Source organism: Aotus nancymaae, unplaced genomic scaffold (assembly GCF_030222135.1).
Source record: "Aotus nancymaae isolate 86718 unplaced genomic scaffold, 86718_ANA_hifiasm-v0.15.2.pri h1tg000029l, whole genome shotgun sequence".
In the NCBI taxonomy this organism is placed as follows: Eukaryota; Metazoa; Chordata; class Mammalia; order Primates; family Aotidae; genus Aotus; species Aotus nancymaae.
Genome location: NW_026988442.1, coordinates 49,559,022 through 49,582,653, shown reverse-complemented (window position 1 = coordinate 49,582,653; position 23,632 = coordinate 49,559,022). Strand labels below are relative to the sequence as shown.

The 23,632-nt window shown below is 35.1% G+C and overlaps 1 protein-coding gene across 1 annotated transcript in view; it reads right to left on the bottom strand.

The window, feature by feature from the left end:
* The window catches only part of KCNH7 (potassium voltage-gated channel subfamily H member 7), a 471,595-nt gene extending 449,558 nt beyond the window's left edge, over positions 1–22,037 (bottom strand). The window contains exons 1-2 of the mRNA XM_012440583.3: positions 21,796–22,037; positions 19,918–20,148 (exon numbers count right to left, since the gene is read on the bottom strand). Coding sequence (XP_012296006.1) covers positions 19,918–20,148; positions 21,796–21,871 — 307 coding nt within the window. The 5' untranslated portion in view covers positions 21,872–22,037. The remainder of the gene's footprint in view (positions 1–19,917; positions 20,149–21,795) is intronic.
* Between the last annotated feature and the right edge of the window lie 1,595 nt (positions 22,038–23,632).

Genomic DNA, 23,632 nt, shown 5'->3' with positions numbered 1-23,632 from the left:
TTTATATGCATTTATTTGTTTCACTAAGTCTGAGTAATGATCATGCGGTTATAGAAAAAATAATGTGACACTGAAAGTAAACAGTCACTTTATGGAATGAAAGCTCACAAACAGTGAAATGCAAATTTATACAATGTGTTGGGTTTGAACCAATGCACAGACTCAAGTAATTGATACACAATCAAGATGTAGAATATGCCTTCATTTCCCAAAATTCTTGTGTGTTCCCTTCTACTCAATCCTTAATTCCCTTGTCCTAGAGGCAAGGGGATTAAGAAATCTTTTGATTTCTGTCACCATAGTTTAGTTATTCCTAATCTTGACCTCTATGTAATTAGAGTAACTCAATGTGCATTCTTTTGTTTCTGGCATTTTTTGCTCATCATGTTTTTGGAAATCATGCATTTTTTTATATCAATAGTTTATTATTGTTTATTATTGATTAGTGCACCATTGTCTAGTTGCACCACAACTTTATTAACCTGTTGATGATAGACTTTTGGCTTGTTTCCAGATTTGGGCTATTATAAATGAAAACCATTATAAATATTTCATACATATCATTTGTGGACATATATTTTCATTTTTCTTAGATATAGACCTAGAAGAGAAATTGCTAGATCATATAGTAGCTGATTTTTTACCTTTATAATGAAACAATTAACAGTGTTTCAAATGTTCATGTCATTTATTAAACTCACTGGCATTACCTGAGTCTCAATTGCTCCACATCTTCACCAACATTTGGTGTTCTCAGTCTTTTTAATCCTATTCCAGTGGGTTTGAATAGCATCTTAATTTTAAATCACACTTTCATTTTCATGTGCTTATTGTCCATTGTGTATCTTTCCTTGGTGAAGTGTCTACACAAGATTCTTACACCTGTTTTTATTTGGGTTGTCTTTTCATTACTGATTGTAGACACACATATATATGTATATAGAGATATGGACATATTTAATATATATGCATATATCTGTAGAAAATAATTCCTTTGTCAAATAAATGTATTAAATATTATCTGTCAGTCTGTGCCAGTTTTTATTTTCCTAATGGAAACTGTATACACATATACACAGCTTTTACTAATGGGATGCTTTGAAGCGTACCAGTTTTTAATTTTGATGATGTCATATTCATTATTTTTTAATCTTATGGTTAGTGCCTTTTGTATCCTTTCTTTGAAACATTTACTTGCTTACAGTTACAAAGATATTTTTGTTTATATCTAGAAAATTTACAATTTTCGCTTTTATATTTAGGTATATAATATAAATCAAATTAACTTTTATGCACAGTATAATGCAAGGGTCAAGATTTATTCATTCTCATATATTTTTCCAGTTAATCTAGTTCATTTGTCGAAAAAACTTACTCTGGTGCTTTGTCAAAAATTAAATCATATATGTGTGAATCTATTTATGAATTTACCCTGTCTCCTTGATTATTATTTATCTATACTTATGCTGATGCCATACTGTTATCATTACCATATCTTTACAGTAATTCTTTTTTTATTTTTTTGAGATGGAGTCTTGCTCTGTCACCCAGGCTGGAGTACAGTGGCACGATCTCAGCTCACTGCGACCTCCGCCTCCCGAGTTCAAGCAATTCTCTGCTTCAGCCTCCTGTGTAGCTGGGATTACAGGCATCCACCACCACACTCGGCTATTTTTTGTATTTTTAGTAGAGATGGGGTTTCACCATCTTGGCCAGGCTGGTGTTGAACTCCTGACCTCGTGATCCACCCACCTCAGCCTCCCAAAAGTGCTGGGATTATAGATGTAAGCCACCACGCCCAGCCCAAAGTGATTCTTAAAATGAGGTGCTTTGAATCTTCAGAATGTGTTCTTTTCAATGTTTCTTTTGGCTATTCTAGATTTTTCTATTTTTATACAAATTTTTGAATGACCTTGTTTAGTCTGCTACAATTTTGGTAAGGATCGCAAATCAATTGGGAAGACCGGACATCGTTTCAAAACTTAAAGTTCCAATTCATGAATATAGACTATTTCTCCTTTAACTTATTTGCTATTTAACTTCTCTTAGCCATGTGTATGATTATTTTACAAAATAAGTCTTGCACATTTTTTTAGATGGAGTTTTGCTCTTGTTGCCCAGGCTGGAGTGCAATGGCACAATCTTGGCTCACTGCAACCTCCACCTTCTGGGTTCAAGAGATTCTCCTGCCTCAACCTCCAGAATAGCTGAGTTTACAGGCATGAGTCACCACGACTGACAAATTTTTGTATTTTTAGTAGAGATGGGGTTTCCCCATGTTGGTCAGGCTGGTCTCAAACTCCCGACCTCAGATGATTCACTCACCTTGGCCTCCCACAGTGATGGGATTACAGGCATGAGCCACCATGTCCGGCCAAGTCTTACACATTTTTGTCAAACTTACTCTATTGGTGCTATTTACAGAGTATTGTTAAATTTCATTTTTCAAGTTTTTGCCACAACATGTAAAACGTGGCATGACAAATGACTAAAGTTAACCCCACCAATTACAGGGCAAACCAACATCAAGTGCTTCTACCAATGGTCAAAGTAGGACACATCACTTAAACCTGACAAAAATCTACAACTTAAATCATATCAAGAGGTTTCATCAAAGAAATCCAAACTGGACATTCTACAAAACAGTGAACCTGTACCTTAAAGAATATCAGTGTCATGAAAGACAAGAAGAGCTGCATAAGTGATCCAGATTAAAGAAAACTAAAGAGACATGACAAAAAACTACAGCATGTGATACTGCTTTAATCCTGAACTGTTAAAAACAAATGATCTGTAAGGCAATATGAGGAAATTGGAAAAATTTATAGAGTCTATTAGATAACAGTATTGTATCAGTGTAAAATTGCCTGAATAATTAAGTTGTGCTTATATCAAAGAATTTCCTTATTATTAGGAGATAAAATGTTGAAGCATTTAAAGATGAACGGTCTGCATCTGTGCAAATAAATGCAAATGGATCAGCAAAATAAATAAGTAGATACAAAATAGCAATGAATATATAAATAGATGACACAAACAAAATATTGACAGCCCTAAAGCAAATGAGGCAACTTATAAACAATAGCTGAATCTACTTAAAGGTTATAGGAGAGTTTATTGTAATATTTTTGCAACTCTTCTGTAGGTCAGAGTATTTTTTGAAATAGAAATTTTAATTATCATGATAGTAGTAAAGTTAGATATATGAATCATTCCTTCCTGTAATTTAGCAAAAACAATGCTAATCTGCTTGCCACTCGAAAGACAGTAGTACATTTTTCTTTTGTGCTGCTAAGGATTTCTACACTCCTTGGCTTGCTATGCTTAGTTTGGATGCAGGACAATGGTTCCCTGGAATAAAGAGTTGGGGGATAAGGCAGAGTAGTAGACAAGACGAAATGGCTCCCAAACTAAGAATGTCCTGGATATTCTTTTCTAATACTACCTTTTCACAAAGGCTAAACTAAAAATAATGCAGAATGAAAGCCTGTTTGCTGTTTTTTTTTTTATTTTGTTTGTTTTGTTTTTTGTATCATATTAGTTCATTAAAAGGAAAAATAAAGCATTTTTCAGCTGCAGATATAACCACCTACAATAATGCAATTTCCATCGCTACATATCACATAAATTCTAAAATGTGTTTTTTGGGTATTTCTTTATTCCATATACTTTTATTGATCAAATACAAAGTGAAAAGGACGCCATAAGTCAACAGGAAAACAGTCAATTAGGTGTGGAAGGTATAATTCCTCATACCTCCATTGACTTTGTCATCATGTTTCTGGTGATATTTCATCACATACAATGACCTCAACATTCAAGGGTAATTTAAAAGAAAAAGTTTGTTGAATTTGCAAGGAAAGAGAAGGGAGGAGATTTATAGTGGCTAATTCATGTTTTGAGTTTTTTCTTTCTTTTCTTGGATTATAAGTCTGCAAAAGCTAAACTTGTCTACAAACCCAATTTTCACAAAGATAATTTTCCTTATGTTTGTATTGTATCTGCAGAATTATAATTATGAGTATACCAACTATATCACTTTCCTTTAACTTTCTTCTGAGAAATAATTTCTTATTAATTTTGATTTTTTTATATCTGCACTTTTCTCTTGAAATTTGAAGAAATCATTTTCTACTAAAACTCATGAGAACTAATGAATTTATATTACAAATTCGAATTCATTATTCTGTATTGTTTTTATTTGAATGTTAATAACTGGCTGCTTTAATGCTAGCAGTTCCAGCTTTTTCAGGGGTGTCCGTCCTACTTAATAAACATCTTTTAGATAACAAAGCTTATATGCAATACAAGGCTAATTTTATCACAGGATTACAAATAGACTAACACATATGACAAAGGCCTGATGGAGAATCCAGAAAGAAAAAAAAATGGCTCTACACATACCCTATCCACACCCACACTTTAACAGATTCCAAGTTAAAGATCTTTTTCAAAGTCAAAGTCACGTAAGGGACTGCTGCCATCAACAATGAACTCAATCTTTTTTACCTTTAGTCCATTGCTGTGCTCGTGACTTACTATGGTTCAGAAAATGCTTAAGGTTAATTCTCTTTACTAAGAACCTTAAACAATGGAATTTACAGAGGGATTCACTGGCAGTCTTATTTGAAAGAGGTCAGAGGTACAATGTATTCATTAGTGCAATTCTAACTCATTTCTCCAGATTGCAAGATACTGTCTTTTTCTACACAATAAACATTTTCGGCATCACAAGAATGAGTGGCTACATTTTTAAACTCACTGGTTTGGAAAGCCTAAAAGATGTTCATGAAAACTCTATACTGTAGAATGGCATACATTTTGAAAAATGTCAGGTATAGTTTGTATTCAGGGTGTCTATACATCCAGTTTGCCTGGATCGGTCCTGGATTTTTTCTAACATCTTGGCACAACTTATAAAAACTTCCCTCTTTCACTTTAAAAAGAATCTTGCTTTGAATAATAAATTATATGGTCACCTTAACCATAGTGTTTGTATTTGGACATTTACATCTACATATTTTCTTCAAAAGATAGGTTTACAATTATTTTTACAGCTTTACTTTCAATAAAATTTATCTTGGGTCTCACTAAATCCTGGGGAGTAGAGAATTTACACCTTCCTGACTTTACACCTCACTGTGTGAATTGAGTAACTTTAACTTTAAGATGTAGTGGTTTCTGGAACACCATTACTGAAATTGTTTTAATATATCTGAAAGACAGCTATACACAGGGAAATCATGAGCCCAAGTTCTCCAAACTGCTGATATTTTCAATACACTCATAAGTAAAGTGAGTTTCAGTGTTCAAAATTTTTAAAAAATGTCCAGAATTTGACTGAAGCCACAATCCCCACAATAAAGCCCCTACATTTTCACATTTTAAATTTTCAAAAACTGCTGCTGATTTCTTCTTTAACCTACTGATGTCAAAATTTGTTTTACATTGTTTTACTCAGCCACAGATGTGACTGAAAATTTTATTTTGAGCACGAAACTCAATAAGGATATCAACTTAATATGTATTTTAAACCCAATTCCTTGTCACATTTTTCTTTTCTTTTCTTAATTTATTTAGCACTTCTATTGCATTTACTGGGTACCAGGAACTGTTTTAAGTGCTTTTACAAATGTAAACACAGTCCTCACAAAGCTGTAGAAGATAGGTTCTATTATAATCATAGTTCCCATTCCACTGATGAAGAAAGTGAGGACAGGGCAGAAAGGTAACAGATCACACAATGTGTATGTTCATGATGTGGAGCTAGGTAACACAACTCCAGTGTTCACAATTTGAAACACTAGACTATGGTCCCTCCTTATCATCCCTTTCAAACAGGTAAGGAACTACTTTCACCTTATCAAAGAAGTAACTAATAGATCAAATGCAAGCTTGGTTAAGAGAATGTGTCTAATGTTTCAAGTCATTCAATTAATTAAAGGAACTATTTATTGAGTAGCTACTCTATGCAAGGCGGTGCGGGAAACAGAGGTAAATATAAATTATTTCTAAAATCCTACAGAAGCCATAGGTAATCAAATCAATATATAGCAATGGTTCTTAAACCTGACAGTACATGGGAAACACAAGGATTATAATGCCTGTTGCTTCTAAAGGAGAGTAGAATTGGGGTATCAAAGGCACAAGCACATCCTTCTGTACAGCTGGAGGCAGATGTTTGTTTAATTGCATTTAAGGAAAGAAGATTATCAGCCTCCAAAATTAAAACATCTAAATACCTAACGTCCAGAGACATTTTACACTTTGTATCAAGGGGAGACCTGACTGCACATATGTGTGTACTGAGTAAGTCATTGTATCTACCTGAACAGGAGATGGGCAAGGTGGTAGAGTGCTGAGCGCACGGCTCTGAAAGGAGACAGTCTGCACTCAGATGGCAGCTGCTATATACTACTTGTGTTGTGTTGAGGAAGTTATTGAACTTCATCTTTTCAATCTGTAAAATCTGTAAAATGAGAACAATAAAATATATATGTCTTCAGATGTGCTAAAAATCGAAAAAAAAAAGATTTTAGAAGAGTACAGGCACATTACAAGTACTCAATAAATACTTATTATTAATATTAAAGTGTTCAAACCACACTCTATTATTTATATCCAATTATAGAATTTCATAATGCCACAGAATAATTCAGCTCAATCTTTGAAATAATTACCAATATAGTAGTGTGCATGAATGTAAATAAACTAAAATCAACAAAAATAACAAAATTCTAGTATCTGATTTCTCACTTGAGTTATAGTTAAACTTAGTGTGGTAATGGGGAGGGGCTGATAATTCCATTTCTGGGACTATGGGATTAGTAGCAAAAAAGCCTTGCCTGGTTATATTATAACATAGTCTTCATTATACTTTATAGTATAATAAAGTCATTACATTTAGAAAAAGTCTCTGGTCTTTTTTAGCGCATATTTCTTGGAATCTTTAATAGATGTCAGCACACATAGCTTCTGCTGGAATGAAAATTCAGTGCCTGAGATTTCTTTTGTTTGTCTTTTCCAGGAATTTCATCATGCAACTAAAGCTGTTAAAAGAGCAGGCTTCATCTTCATTCTTTATATTTTGTATTTTAAATTTATACAATTTTAAATGAAGATAGTCTAACCAAAATCTCTATTGTCTTCTGGAAAAGAAAATTTAAATGTTATCAGTTTTTTTTTAATTGCCATAAAAGAAGTACCTATGAAAATAATTTTGTCTTTTCTTTTACACTCGAAATTAATTTTCATTTCTGCAGCAGAGCATTAGCTCCACCAACATTTAGGTTTTTTTTTTTCTAATACTGAAGAAAAACCAAGAATTATATTATAAAATCTTACTTGGTAAAGATTTAAAGGCTGTAAGCAGTATTCTTCCTATTTTCAAAAAGTTTAAATTAATAACAAAAAGTAGTAACTCTTTGAGATGAAGTATTCTTTTTTTTTTTGAGACGGAGTTTCGCTCTTGTTACCCAGGCTGGAGTGCAATGGCGCGATCTCGGCTCACCGCAACCTCCGCCTCCTGGGTTCAGGCAATTCTCCTGCCTCAGCCTCCTGAGTAGCTGGGATTACAAGCATGCGCCACCATGCCCAGCTAATTTTTTGTATTTTTAGTAGAGACGGGGTTTCACCATGTTGACCAGGATGGTCTCTATCTCTTGACCTCGTGATCCACCGGCCTCGGCCTCCCAAAGTGCTGGGATTACAGGCGTGAGCCACCGCGCCCGGCCCCTGAAGTATTCTTTAGAGGAAAATTCATTATTGAAGTTATTGAGGGTGCCAGTAATTAAGACAAAATGTTGTGTAACTCACACTATGCACACATTGCTGTGAATATATTTAAAATAATGAGTGTTGGCGGGTATGAAATTTCACTAGGACACCTTCTCCTTACTCTGGAAACATGACCTGCAAAGAAACAAGTTATGCAATTTTAGAATGAATAGATGCCAGCTAATAGGACAGTTGAGTTTGTGCATCATTAATGGCATTTTTGTATAGTCCTTCATTGGGGAGCAAATTCTGAAAACAGCAATCTGAAAATCCATGAATCCTACTGAGTCTTGGTTAAGTGACATTTATTATAAAGAACACCTGGAGGGAAGACCTGACAATTGAGTCACAGCTAGAAAGATCAGATTACCAGAGCTCTGCATGTCTCTGTAAGGCAGCCTAGGAAAAGAATGATCCTTCCCTGCATTCATTTCAATAATATTATATTGGGATAAATTTAGCAGTTTATCTAATACTGTGTTATAATTCTGTTGCTTATATCTTCCTTCACATATCATATGTAATTGTGAACATTTGATGCCACTATAAGTGGCATTTCATAAACGCATTTCACTTCTGTTACATGATATCCTAGGAGAATGTTTATTTATTACGACTTTGCTAACTTCCCTGGCCATCGCTTTGCATCTCAGCAAAACTATATATGTATATATCGTATATTTAGTATATTTAAATCTGAATATACATATATGTATATATTGAGATAAAAACTACTGAAGAAAAGCTCTTTCATTAGTTACAATTTTCATCAGTTTATTTAGATAAGAAATAAGAAATATTAAAATATATAAGAAACATTGAAAATAACTTAAAATCCAATTTATAGAAAGGAGAAAAAGTGTCAAGGAATGTTTGAACTTTTAAATATTAAATTATTTAAATAGTAAAGACTTGATATCAGTTTCTGAATATGAGGCCTGGAAAAATGCCAGCAAATTACTTAAATGAAAATGTGAATGTGAAAAGCAGTATTTGGAAGAGTGAACCTGGTGTGAAGTGGGTCACCCAACGAGGATATTCAATTATTAAAGAGATTCTCATTGCACCCTAGGTTTGAAAATACTTAAAATTTTTTAAATAGGCAAATAAATTGCCTCAAATATTTTCTATGTGTGCTTTTCAATAAATACTTTGGATTAAATTTAGTGGTCAGACAATAAGGTACTCTTTCTACTTGATCAACAAAAATTAAAAAGAATGCCAAGTTGTATTAGACACATAAAATGTGCAGTTAAACCCATTCCTTTTTGGAGTTATAATTTGACAAGAGGAATCAAAAGTTTTTAAGATAGTCATACTATTATGCAGTAATTATACTTCTACAAGTATTTTGTAAGAAAAACAAGTACAGGTGATCAAGATAGATGAATAGACTCTTGATACATTCGCACAATAGTAAAAAGTTAGAAATAGTTAAGTGTTCAATTATTATTAGGTGATAAATATTGGTAATGTTCTGTGGATATTAAAACAATTATGGGCTGTCTGTGTAAAAATACTATGAAATCATTAAAAAGCATATGTATGTTCAACAGAAATTTCTCAGTGAGGAAAACAAACTACAGTTTGATATATACAGTGCTGTTCTGGTCTTGTTAAAAACATGCATGAATGCACACACGAGTGTATTTGTGTAGGAAAATTAGAGCTGCACTACACGCCATCATTGTAACAGTGGAGATCTCTTAGCATTAAGATTATTGTTTTTTCTATTTTCTCTCTGTATTATCTAATTTTTCAACAGTGAAATTATATCACTTTGACAGAGAAAGAGACAGAGTAGAGATATGAAGTCCTTGCTGAAGTGGTGAAATCCTGTATCAGGATGTGACTGTTAAAGTGTCTTATGATATCACACAGGCCTTACAATCTCAACCCATGACCCGAGGTTTGTAAAAAATAATTAAATGTGTTGTGAGACAAGTGTAAGTATGAAGCTGCTTCCAATGTGTGGGAAAAGATAGCAGAAAAATACATCAGAGTAATTGAAAGGTTTTAAACAATTTTATCAAGTGTATTTAACTGAGGAGATCCAGAGAGGGCTGGGATGATTTGTAAACATGCACATATTATTATGAGAACATGTAGAGATATTCTTCCTTTTATTGAACTTGTGGATGTTCCATCAGAATCAGTCAACTGTCTTGGCATCAGGGATCTATCTGAACTCTTCTGACCATTTACCTCTTTCTTTCTAGGCTAACTAGGAAGAGTGATCTGTTATGTAATTTTATAATGAGTTACAGGTTATTAAGTATTAGAATAAATTGTTTTATAATATATAAACCATATGGCAGCAAGTTAATAATTAATTTCTTAGTCAATAAACAATGTAAATTATTGATTTTCACCATTCTCTTAGCTAGCAAAATGGCGCAATATGGTGAATGAATAAAATTTTTACAGATCCTGACACCTTACATACATATTCATCTGTAAATGGGTGTATTGCTGGGATCGCTAAGTCTATTCTTTACTTACCCACCATTTCTTCTACTTTTTAAAAACTGCCTTAAAAATTCCCTTCAAAATGTTCAACACAGAGTGGAAAAGACAGACATAGAAACAAATTACTATAACACAATTTCATAAACGTTCCAATAGAGAAAAGGAAAACATGTTAGGAAATGTGGAGAAGGCTTCCTGAGGGACTTAGAGACCTTAGAAATAAGCTGAGATTGACGCTGTACAGAATTTGCTTAAAAGTGAAGGAGTGTTGAAGGGTTCAGGCAGGGGACATTAAGGCTATCTCAGGAAGAAGGAACCCATTGGTCAAAGGGAGGAATCCTGAGGATGACAGGTTTGGGAGGAACTCAGGGAAACAAGATAGTAGGCTGTGTAGCAGGAACTGAATCTGACATTTGGCTCAAGATGTAGAAAATTGGAGGCATTTTAAATCAATCAGACTCTCTCCATACAGTATATTTTTGCTTTCCCTTTGAAATACTAGCAGTGAATTTTGTCAAATCACATAATCTTGCCAGGAAATAAAACTTTCTTGTGGGAAGGAGAGGGGAAGAGGACACTATACATGTCCCTCCTACTGAACCACAATACTCTATGAATTTTCTTCATAACTTTGTGGATAAAGACTAGACGTATGGTAGCTGAGAGGGCCTTAACCAAAAATGCCCCCAAAATCTAAGTCAACCATACAATGTATAGTCCAAAACTGGGACACTTTTAAGAGCAAAAAAGAATGCCATTAAAAATGATGCAGATTATAAGCATATTCTATCTATCCTCATTCTACTAAAATCTAACACTCTGATAGAGATTCATTTTGATTGATAAAGTTCTGTTTAAAATGCAAAATGCCTTGCTTTATTCACTCTTTGATATCAAAGTTAATCAAATTTAAACCTTGGATGATCAGTAGAATTTATGATTAAGAACTAGAACTAGGAAATATAGAATTAGAATAGAGTAGGTTGAGGTTTAAGAGGTGTATCATTTGGAGGCAATGTGCTAGAGTTAGCAAGCATAGATAAACATAGATTGTAAACCACACTTCCACATTGCTCTGTGATCATTGGTACTTAATTTCTCTGAAACTCACTTTAACTTATCTGTAAAATGGGATAATATCTGCTCCCAAAGCTGTCATGAAAATCACTTAAAGCAATTTATATGGAGAACCAATCACTGAGCTGGAACTCAATGTTCGACCTTTGGGAGAAAATCTATACTGAGTAGAGGGCTGGTGTCCATTGCCTACAACCAAGAAAATTAAAATCTAAAGAACACATCTGTTACATGTAAACCCCTTGAATAAATGTACAGCTAAAGATCAAATGATTAATATTATTAAAGAAAACAGATGGTGCATATAGGACTTTTTAGCAAAATCAGAAGAAATGTTAATGGATTTAGCTAAAAGAGTAAACAGAAACTTTATTAAAAAGCATTCACACACCATACAAACTTGCATAGCTCTGACACTGATTTTGTCCAATTGATATAGTCTTAATTAGTATATGGAAATACCTTAAGATTGTGTTAAAATAGGTGATCATTTTTTAGCACAAATAGATTTTTATTTATTTGTTATTTGTTATAAAACCACCACTAGTTTTGTATTTTCATTTTTGTCATCATGCCCATCATCTTAAGTCATTGATACAGATTTCACCGAATAGAAGTAAGAAGAGTGTTTTGAGGCTAAAGGACAATAATCTATATGATAGGCAACAGACATTTAAAGTTGTCTTGAACTCATGCAGTTATTACATTTCTCTCAAAACCAGTATTTCAAAAAATGTGGAAGAATTAATGTTCTATCAAAATTAAGAAAGAATGATAAATGAAAACACTCCTAATGATCCCAAAGAAAGAAGGAAAGAATAAAATAAAAACAGAAAAAGGAAACAACAAAACCCACAATGTTGAGAGTCCACCTGCTATTATACTGCATTCTGACTCATCTGGAAAGAAAATGCAGGTAAGCAAAAGCTACGTGGCTCAGGGAACCTCACACATCTTGTCCTGCACAGTCTAGTTTGAGATCATTTTACAAAATGAGCCAACTAAAGGCAGAAATGTACCCACAGTCCTCTCTCACTCCTCCCTTGAATTCCTGCCCACTGAGCACCAGCCACAGCTGTTTTTACCCATTTTCTGAGTAAAAAGTAGTGTGAGACATTCTACAAAACAGTGGGAATCATGAAAAGGACAAGTTTGCACACAAGCAGGCCTACTTTAACTTGGGAAAAGTCATAAGAGGCACCTCAGCCAGGATTCAAGCTATCATGGAAAGGGTCCTTTGCTTTTCTTAATTAGATATTTCATGTAAATTAAAGGAGGATGAGGCAGAGATTATGGAATATTCAGTAACAGCCATGAGAATCTGGAATTCTGTTTTCTCATAACCTATTAACTTGCTTAATTTGTTCATAATAAGACATATTTTCTCACTACTGTAATAAATGCCTTATAACTACCTGACTCTATTGCTTCTTGGTAGTTCAGTACTATCTGTAAATGCAGGCAGCACAGTAAAGAGAGAGAGGAAATATTCAATTGTCAATTATAATAATTAATGATTAATAACCTAACTTTATCACTTTACATTTTACATTTGCATTATTGTATAACCCTGAAATCAAGCTTCATTACTGATTAAGAATTTTCAAGAACCCATGGAAGGATAAATTGTTGCATTAGATATTGTGTCAACCATAGCAATGAAATCAAGTTAAAGGAGAACAGAAAAAAACTTCGATTTGTTCTATTAGAGATTGTTGGAGACACTAGTTAAGTCATTGGTGGGGTAGCAAGTTAGTGACACTTAGGTAACAGGTTAATAATTTCTGGTGAGAGTTTCTCTCTAATGCTTCATTAAATATTTTTCTAGCTATTCATATAGTTTCAGGCTAAGAAGATGATTTAATATCTTAGATTACTAAACAAAAAATATGGTCACTAATAAAATTAAGGTAAAAATGGTTTTTAATATTTTATGAGTGTTCTTAAGAAAATAAAAAAAAAATTCAAAGCATCACACTTTTCCTATAACCCACTTCCCCCCAGATCTTATTATCTTCGGTAGTTTTTTTTTTTTTTTTTTAACCGCATGGTACCATTTTTCATCTTCTTTTCATTCTTTAAGTGAATACTAACAGTGCACTCACTTAGTACTAGTTACTCTTCCATATATTCCGGAGACAGAAATTAATAAGACTTGGTGTTTTCTCTGAACAAACTAAAAGTAGACTAAATTAACTACAATAATACGTGATAACAAGGAGGCTACCATGGAGTCTAGAACCAAGTGCTATAGGGACACAGAGGTGAAGATAGTGAGAACATCAGGCAGAACTTCACAGAGAGGTCATTCGACCTGTCTTTGAAAGGATAAAGATGATTTCTTTAGGGTAAGAAGCTGAAAGAAGGGCAATCCATTTAGAAATACCTTGAAGTATTCATTATAGGTAAAGAGAAACTTCTAAAGGTTCAACAGAGTATTAGTAGAAGAAAAATGTGTTCCTTCTTTAAGAAACTGAGCAATCAAGTATGACTAGATCATAAGATTTGTGGGAGAAACTAAGGTGGCAATATAGTCAACTAATTGATATTTATTGAACAAATTACAGCCAGAAACCATGCCAGAAATAATGCTATGTTCTTGATTGCATGCAACACCCTCAATAAGCCTGACAACAAAGATAATATTGTCCAAATAGGTATCAGAAAAGAAAAATAAGGCATGAAGAACATCTAGTTATTTTCAGAATTGTGAATCTGGTTTGATTTCTCTAAACATACCTATGATGATTTCAATGTATGTGTTCCTTCAAAATTCATACGTTGGAACTTCAATCCCAACATGAGAGTAGTAAGAAGTGTAGACTTTCGGGGTGTGATTAAGTCATAAGGGCTCCACTCTCCTGAATGGGATTAATGCCTTTAAGAGTTTTCAGAGAGATGACTACCCCTCTTAGCCCTCTGCATTCTGCCTTGTGAGGTCACAGGCAACAAAGTTCCATCTTGAAAGCAAAGAACCAACCCTTACCAGCCTCATGCCTTGATCTTGGGCTTCCCAGCCTCCAAAACTGTAAGAAATAAATCTGTATTATTTGTAAGTTACCTATTCTAAGGTATTTTGTTATCACAGCAGGAAAAGACTAAGACAACACCATTCTTGAGATCCCAAGTGAATTCAATTCTGAAGGCAGCCAGTATCCTGAGAGGTTTAATGACTGAAAACAGGTTTTCAAGCTGAGGTCTGATATTGGTACATTGAGCAGCTGTAAGGCAAATTTGCTAAGGGCTCAGACTCCACCATGTATAAGCTATGTGCAATTTGGCAAATTATTCAGTCTCTCTGGGCCTCAGTGTTATTTCCACAAAATGGGGATAATAAGAATATATATTTTATGGGATGGTTGTATCCACTATTTGATACATAAAATTTACTTTTCGTAATTCTTGGCACCAATAAGCCATTAGTGTAGGTGATTCATGTTTTGGGAATAGCTCTCTGATAGTATATAGAGGATGAATTGGAGGAGAGAAACTAGAAACTTGATTACTTCAGCAGCAGGCTTTAATCAGACCACTTGAAGCGGTTGGAAAAGTGGAGAAAGCATTGAGAGACATTTCTGATGTAAATATTGAAAGGATTGGTGACCAGTTGGTTTTAGGGAGCTGAGGGGATGGAGAAAAGTGGAAAATTATTCCAAAGTTTCTAGTTTAGAAGCCCAGATGAATGGTGACACCTCAGTACTCATACCCCAACTATTACTTCCCTGTGGCTCAACTAACTGGGCAGGCCAGATTGCTAGCAATAGACTCAGAGATTATTCATAGGAAACAACAACAGTAACAAAACCAAAACCAACAAACTAACCAACCAAAAACCTTTTGAAGCCGGTGGAAGCAAGTTTCTTCCGTTAACCCTTTCTTGTTTGTATAATACTAAACTGACCTGTTCTCAAGCCCCTTGGATGTGAAAATAACTGAGAAGTTCGCTCTCAAGCTGGCAGACAACATAGCTTCTTGTTGGCACCAGAGCTGCTTAGAGGTACGATGTTGGTGAATAGTGAAAAGTAATTGATAAGCAAAGCTCACCTACATTTTAGGATATTTGGTTTTACTTATGACAATACTGAAATTGTTTTCGAATTGTGAAGAAGAACATTTCTTGAGAATGTCTATTTTATCAACAATTACAACTGATCAAATTTGAATTCTGGATAATATTCAAAGTCCATGAGATGATACAAAATTTAGGCACATAAAAGAAATGAATTTTAGGATTACTGTTGTTGCAACAGTCTATTGAACAGAACATAAAAATTTATAAACAGAAAGTTAAAATGAACACCCAAGCAAACTCTAGGCAAGATACTCTCTGAAAATCTTTCTCATTGCTTGAATTACACACACATAAAATATATTTTTGTTCTTGTCTAAAAAACTACCATCTGTATCTCTTCTACACAATCCAAGAATTAAGAGAGCTGAATGTTTTATATGCCATATAACTTATATAAAGCTATTATGAAATTTTTTGGAATTTCTGTTTGTGCTAATAAACTTCTAGCTAAACTTCATTACTTCTTTAATATATTATTATGTATACATGACAAAGGTGAAAAAAGATACACGTAAACACATTTATTTTAAATTTAGGGAATAGAAGGAAAACAGCAATTAATACTAAATTTTGTAGGCTCTCTATGCATTTAACAACCCCATAGTCCAAATACTGTTTCTCCTTTAAAAATAATTTTATAAAAACAACTGCTATGTAGAAGATAGAAATGAACACTAGTCACTTTGTAATACAAATGTCCTACAGAGATCAGGTGAAATCCTCCTTTGTGTCTCTTCCTACTGTTCTTACAGTGCCTGGTACATTACATGAGAGAGAGGAGGCGCTCAATCTACATCTTCACCTTGATTCACAAAAACAAAGCTGTTTCTAGAAGATCTTTCCACATAATTCTCAGATACAGTAAGTTCAATACTACCAAAGCAAGACCTGTTCTGAGTTTAGTTAATCAAACTCTACCTCTGAAACTTTGTACTGATATCTGACTGGATTAGGCAAGGACTTCCCTCAGCCCCTTATCATTCTTCAGTTCTTTAAAAGGAGCATGAAGATAAGGAAAGTAGCAATGTATATTTCTGATTTGTTAGCAAAATTGCTACCATAGTGTGTATGGAAGCATAATGGCAAAAATACAAGAATGCTCTGACCTCAAAAAATAATACATTTTAAGTCCTACTTTCCTACTGAGTAAAGACCTTTATTTCTCCTGGAGAAATTTACTTTGATTTTTCAAATGTTTAAAGTTGCTTGATAATTTAAGGTCAAAGTCACATTTCTAAATATGCCTGAACGGGTTTAGCACTTAAACTAGCTAGCTCTATTCTGTGATGTAGTCCAAACAAGAAGAAGGATAAACTTAGTTGTGGGGGCTATTTTTTTTTTCTCTTTCCTTTCTATTTGCATATCTACAAACTACAAACTAGTTAATAACTGAAGTGTTTGCTATCTTTTAATCTTTGTTGCTGAAAAGGTGTTTTTAAATGAATCTATTATGCTATTAAAATACATGCCCATCCTTATATAAGTCACAGCATAATTATAGTTTTGTATAATTAGAGTTTTATGTCAAAAGATTTACAGCTTTATCACCTCAAGCAATATTTCACAGCTGCCAAGGATGATTTATGCAATAATGACTTAAACTGTAAAATAGAATCCTCAAAGGAAGAGCTGTCAAATATTCCTACTGCAAATAACTAGTTTTTTAAAAATTGATATTCTGATAAACAGCAAGTTTAATTGTACCTAGCACAATCACATACAGGAGCATAGTAGGAAGTGTTATTTCAAAATGACAATTATGCCATTCACCATGAACTGCATCAATGTGAACCCATTGCATAGACCATGGGTTTAAATTGCTTATAAAGCCTCTGGGCCACTTTAGTGAACAAGCTTTCCAAAATAATGCCTCAGTGATATTTTTACTCCTCCAATAAGAGCAAATGGAAGAAATGGAGACAGAATGTATCAACGTTCTGTTGATTTGTTCATTGGGCTTATTACATCACTCTTCATATTCTTGTGAAATGCTAAATAAAGAATAAGCCAAAGAAGGATTTACTGTATACAGTTAAAAAATCAAGAAACTCTCAAAAGTCGTGGCATCAATAACAGAATTAAGGAAACTTTGAGAAACAAATCAACAAAAATGTTGGCGATTTTCCCCCTTCCTGCTTTTATAAATGTAGCATAGCTGGCAGTAGTCTTATCTCTAAGTGGTAAGACTATCCAAGAATTTGTACCTCATAAGCTCTAACTGATTTTGCAGTTGTCATATAAATAATCCCAAGACACAGTGAAAATTCTATTCAAGGTATTTGAACTAGTAGCTAAAACACAAGTTTATTACATGCAAAGCAAATAAGTATGACTGTGTCTTCACTATCTAAAAAAGTCATTCAAATTGATATTTTTATTTGGAAGAAAAGAAAATGCTTGGCCCATCAGCTCATGTTTTCCATATCAATTAAAGCAAAATGGGTAGATTTTATTGTTAATGCTAAAGATACTCAAGTCCTTGAAGATTGAGTTACATCTGAAAATGGAGTCAACAGAATCAAAATTTTTACCAAAGATTAATTTTTCAGACCTAAACAAGCTTCCAAACCAAAAATCCTTTACTGAAAAAGGGGCGTTTTAATTCATATAACCAAGAAAATCATTCAAACAAAAAGATTTGCATTTGTCAATGTACTAACACGTTTAATACAGAAGATTCAACAATTTAAGAGGAATTAATCATGTTTGTGACTCCTATTAAATTGCTGTTTTAAGGTGTTTTGAGATCATTTTACACACCCCCATTGCACAACTTTCAAAACATCATCATACCACTTGTGGTGTAATAGATAACTGCTACTTGAAAACACTCTGAAAGATGTACCTGAAATCTGAGCAATTTGGGCAATCCAGATTAATGTCATACTTAAATTCTATGAGTTGTAAAAATTCGTGAAATGGTCTAGAAAACATAATGACCAAAGATGGACCAACACGCACTCAAGTTGCCACAATATAGACTGTGTTGACGTCATAATAAATATTCAATAAGAAAAAATATCAGATATTCAAATTATTTCAAACATCCAGATTGCTGTCATCAGATACTCAAAAGATACTAGTTGCATTTGGGTAGTGAGAGTTCAACCAACAAATATTTTCAAGACAACAGAGCAATTAGGGTATTTCTAGTATGCCGACACTACTGATAGAAAAGTAAGAGAAATGTGGGAAGAACTTTAAAAACAATTTCTATCTGTTTGATAACTATACAATTGCTTTTATTACAGATTACTACAAAGTTATACAAACCTGTTTTTCCAGTAATGTTTTGTAACCACTCAAGTTTATATTAAGGAAGATGTAGTAATTAAGAATTGTACATTGTACTTTGAATTATAAGAAAATAAGAGTATGAGTTAAACATTTTCCCTGCTGTCTCTTTTTCTCTGTAGTTTACGAAATGATGAGTCATTATATGATATAAGCTATGGCACATTACATATTTATAAAAAACGTAAGAGTTTTCTAAAAATCTGCACAGTTACCCCTCTGCCTTACTAATTTCTGTTAGTGGGATAAAAAGAAATAGATGATAAAATATCAACAAAATTAACTATAACATGCAAGTTTTTAAAATAATTTTACCTTTAAGCCCTAAATTGTCAAATATCATTATAGATATAGATATAGATATTTGGGAATATATATACCTTAAAATGGGCATATCTGAGTATTTATACATGTAAGTGCATTTACATATATATTGTGTATTTAACACATGCCTATATATTACATGTGTAATTTTTTAAGAGAGCTATTATGTCTAACTCTTACTGCTCTTATAGCAAGTTTGACAGAAGGAGGTGTTGCCCTTGAAGTTGAGGTATGACCTTAAGTTTAAGGTGCCAGTTTTGCTGTAGTTATAAAAATGAATACTAATAACTCCACAGTATCATAATTTTTTTCTACATTTCTTATTTTAGAACAAATTATGACTGTATAAACAGCCTTTATTATTTGAATATGCACAGGTTAATTGGATCAATGTAAAAGTTCCTATTTATCATCCTTTATCTTATATAAAAGGAGCAAAAGAAACAAGAGGTGTTGCCTTTCAACTAAATCTAAAGAGCCAAGAGACATAACTAATAGTTTTAGATATAGTTTTCAACATGAATTTGCTTTGTGGAGTATTTTAAAGTTAAAACAAATACTGTATTTTTCACCTACCAAATGCATACCAATACAAGCAGTAAATTGTTTATCTTTCTATAATTCTGTAAAGAGAGGAGTATCTAAGACTGATTTTTAACATTCTAACCTTAGTGATATTATGTTAATGTACTTTTGAACAGTTCACAGTATCCTTATTCAAATAAGAAATTGTTTCTACCAGACCCCTCATCAGAGTACCCATATATGTTGGATCCCCAAATACTACAAGCAAAGCACATATCTGCAATTGAAAATTTTGGGATTCTCTGCACATGAATTTTTAATAGTCAAAATATCTTTTCAATGGGATCAAATGGAAAGAATCTTAAATAGATAAATTTTACCATTTTTGTGATAGTAGGTGACCTCCACTTTCCTTTCTTCTGACCCCAGCAATGCCTGGGCAATTTGGGCAATATCATGCCTCTTGGTCTCAGGGCCATGGAGAAAGTCGCAGGTGCATGGCTTTTGCATGACATCTGGCCTGGAGAAACCAGTCATCTCACAGAACCCATCGTTGCAATAGATGATGGCACAGTTCTGCACTCTGGCATTTGCAATGATAAATTTTTTATCTGTAATAAGAAGATAGTATGGCATCTTTTAAAAAGCTTCCACAATATTCTCCATAACACTGAAGCAATTTGTTGCATAATGAGTCTGAAATGCAGGTGTACCCAAATTACTAATTGCCCCAGTCTTTATAAAAAAGAAAACACAAGAAACCCCACAAACTTTAAATGTGAGATTAATTATCCTAAATAATTTTAACAGAAAATATTAATAAACTACTCTTTGAATTGCAAGAATAGAATTTCCCAAATAGTCTAGTTCTCAAGCCCTGCAACTGCTGGGGATCCTAGTGGACACTCAGACAAGCAGCTGCCCATTGATATTTTCAGAATGCTATTTAATTGTAAGGTAAATGTTTTCAAAGTCAAATAGTGAAACATTCTGTAGTTGTCAGACCTCTCATTTCAACCTTGGCCCTTTGAATACAACTTTCTTAAAGTAGTTATTATTCTTTGGCTTCTCTCTATCTCTCTTGGGCATGTCACACACATCATGTTAAAAACAAAGACAACTAGCTTTACTAATGAAACTACTTCACATTTAATATCAGTTCAATAATGCAAAGGTTCACCTTTACATTATATATATTTTCCGAAAGAAAAATATTTACATACACCCAGTAAATATCATGATAACACCTTTTACTTTTACTTTGGGAGATCCTTGATTTTGTTTTTGTGTAACAGTAGGCATTTTAATACAAAGAGCTTATTAATTTTGATCACAGCTTGTATTTACTATTTCCAGATAGATGGTGAAGCAAGATATACAAGTTTATTTTGTATGCAAGGTACCAGATCCTCACATCTCTAAATGAAGTGCTGAAATAACTGCAAAATATATGGCATACAAATGTATTAATAGAGTTTTAAGAAAAGGACGAAAATAAGTTTACAAATACAGGATCTTAAATTAATATATTTGTATACCAACAATTTATTCCTTGTAGTTAGTCCACATGAGAACATTAAATTTCTGTGTATTCAGTCTTTGTGGGATTTACTTATTACACTTCATTTTTAAATTTCTAGATGGAAATTTTAAAGGGGATAATGAGCTATTTGCAGTGGGAACCACCACAGATGAGATACTGATTTTCCAAATTATCCTGCTGAGGGTATATTTGAATTGATTCAATACAAAATTTAGCTTCTATAAACTAATAGCAAGTAAGCATCCCTGTCATACCACTGCCTTGCAGTTTAACCAAGGTAAAATATAGTTTGCATAGCCATTTACATCGCCACTACCATTTACATTATCTTGTTGGAATAGTATGGTCTGCTCTGCTTCCGACTTTCAGAAAGTCTACAGTAAAACAGCCTCAAAATATAAACCCATGTTATCCTAGCACGTTCCCTTTAAGATAGTAGAATAGTAGGACATTAAGTAGCAAGGCAGATAATGGAGCAGTGGTAGAGGAGGATCAAATTGCCTCCTATAATGGAGACCGTAATCTAAAATGTAAATCAAAATTAATATCAGAAGGAGAACACTCCCGCTGCCATTGGAACCTCCTGGCTCGGTTTCACAGCCTCTTAACTTGACAGAGCCTGGAGTTGCTGGTCTCCCCAGCTTGGAAGCGGCGGACGCCAAGTGCATTATCAAAGCAGAAAGCGAGGGCGAGAGAAGAGAACAAATGAACTTACTTTGCCCTTCAAATTTCCGAATGATGGTCCCCAGAAATGTATTTTGTGGTGCCACATGCCCCCTGCGCACAGGCATGTTGGCCCCGGTCTTCTGAGGAGCGCTTCCCCGGAGCTCTGGAGTTCTCCCGGGATCTCTCCTCGGCTAGAGCCCAGGCCAGCGCGCGAGCCGCTCTTTGTGGCGGAGCATCCTCTTTTGAAACCAGAATTCTCTTCCCATTAGCACCACTTCTAGACACCCGCTTTCCCCACCGGAGTCCAATCCATTCCCCTCACCTTCCGGAGGGGGCCTCGCACCGGACTGCCGCGGGTGAGAGGGTTTGGGGGTGGGGAGCGGGAAGGAGGCGGGGTGAGGGGAGGTGGCGGGGGAGGGAAAGAGGGAGGGAGCGGTGGGGGTGGGGTGGGAAGGGGGCGGGGAGTCACAAGGGCAATCGATCTGTTTCTCTTCTCCCAAACGGCGCCAATTTCTCACTGAAAATGGGCTTAACCTGGCGGTTGCCCAGAGCAGTGAGGATGGCTGAGGGGGGATGGAAGACTTGTGCAGCTTTTGCAGGAAGGAGAGAAAGAAAAGGAGACTGGGGGTCGGGGGTGGGGGTTGACGTTTCTATCCCCGCCCTCTCCCCCTAACACACACACACGCTCCCTTTATCCCGATAGCTTGGGCGCCGCCACAGCTCGGATTACTCAAGCATGCTTTAACGGAAGCCAGCCAAGAAATCTCCAAAACTCAGTGACAAACAGCTACTCGGGGAAGGTGATCTCTAAGGCCACCAGCCACAGGGCTGAGCTCCTCACGCCGCAGTAGCTAAACGACCCTTAGCTGCAAGGAAAAGACAGGTGGGAAAACAGTTCCTTAATGAGGATTATTTGTAAACTCTGTTGGCGCTCAGCAGGTTGAAGATTGAGAATGAACCATCTAAGGGTGTAGATTTAGCCTCAGGGCGCAGCTCGGATCCCTGGGTTCAGCTGAGGTGGGTGCTTGAAGCCCGAACTGAATTGGCACGCGGGTCCCTGCCCAGCGCTGAGCCGCGCCTCGGAAAGACGGAAAGCTGCCCGCGCCGCTGAGCATGCCCAGTTTCTGCCTGAGTCCCTGGAGGGTTGCAAGGTTGGGGGTTGATTGGTCTCCAGGTGCCGTAGGCTGCGAGAAAGATGAAACGGCCAAAGATGAGAAGGCCAAAGACTGCTAGCGACTAGTACAAAACAAGGAAAGAGTTTGAAATAGGTGAGGCTGGGCGCCAGGGGGAAGGAACAAAAGGTGGGTGGGGCTAAGAGTTACCAGCCTTGCTGCCACCTCCGATGCCACTCATCTCCGGAACCCACTAGCCACATTCTGCTCTCCTCCACCATCTCTAAAGAATCATTTCGTATAGAATAGGAAAGGGTTCAAATGGCAGAATAGAGTCCTCTTCCTTCTTGCTTCTTAAAGGCTGCCAGCGTGAGAATCTCAGGATATACAGACTCTTCTGTTCAAACAGTCCTCCTGGAGACTTAGGAAAACAAATGTGACAATCCATGCCAGGAAAGCTGATTTTGAAGTTGTTTTTCTAGTTTTTCTTGCTTCTTTTCCCTTTATTTTTCTTTTCTCCCCCTCCCCCTTAACCTAGTAGCCCCTCTCCACGCCCCTTTCTCTAAATGGAATTTGCTACGACTTCAGTCTACTCAAGCGGAACACAGACGAAACTCTCATTTCCTGCTGGAGATAAGGGTCCAGAGATTCCTGTCAACACATGCAGTTGCATGATAGAATTTGAGGGGGGTGGGATGGTTCTTGTAGCTCATTAGCCTGCTATGCCTGTACCTGGAGTCAGCGGGGTTCTAATTTTCTCAGTTACAGCTTAAA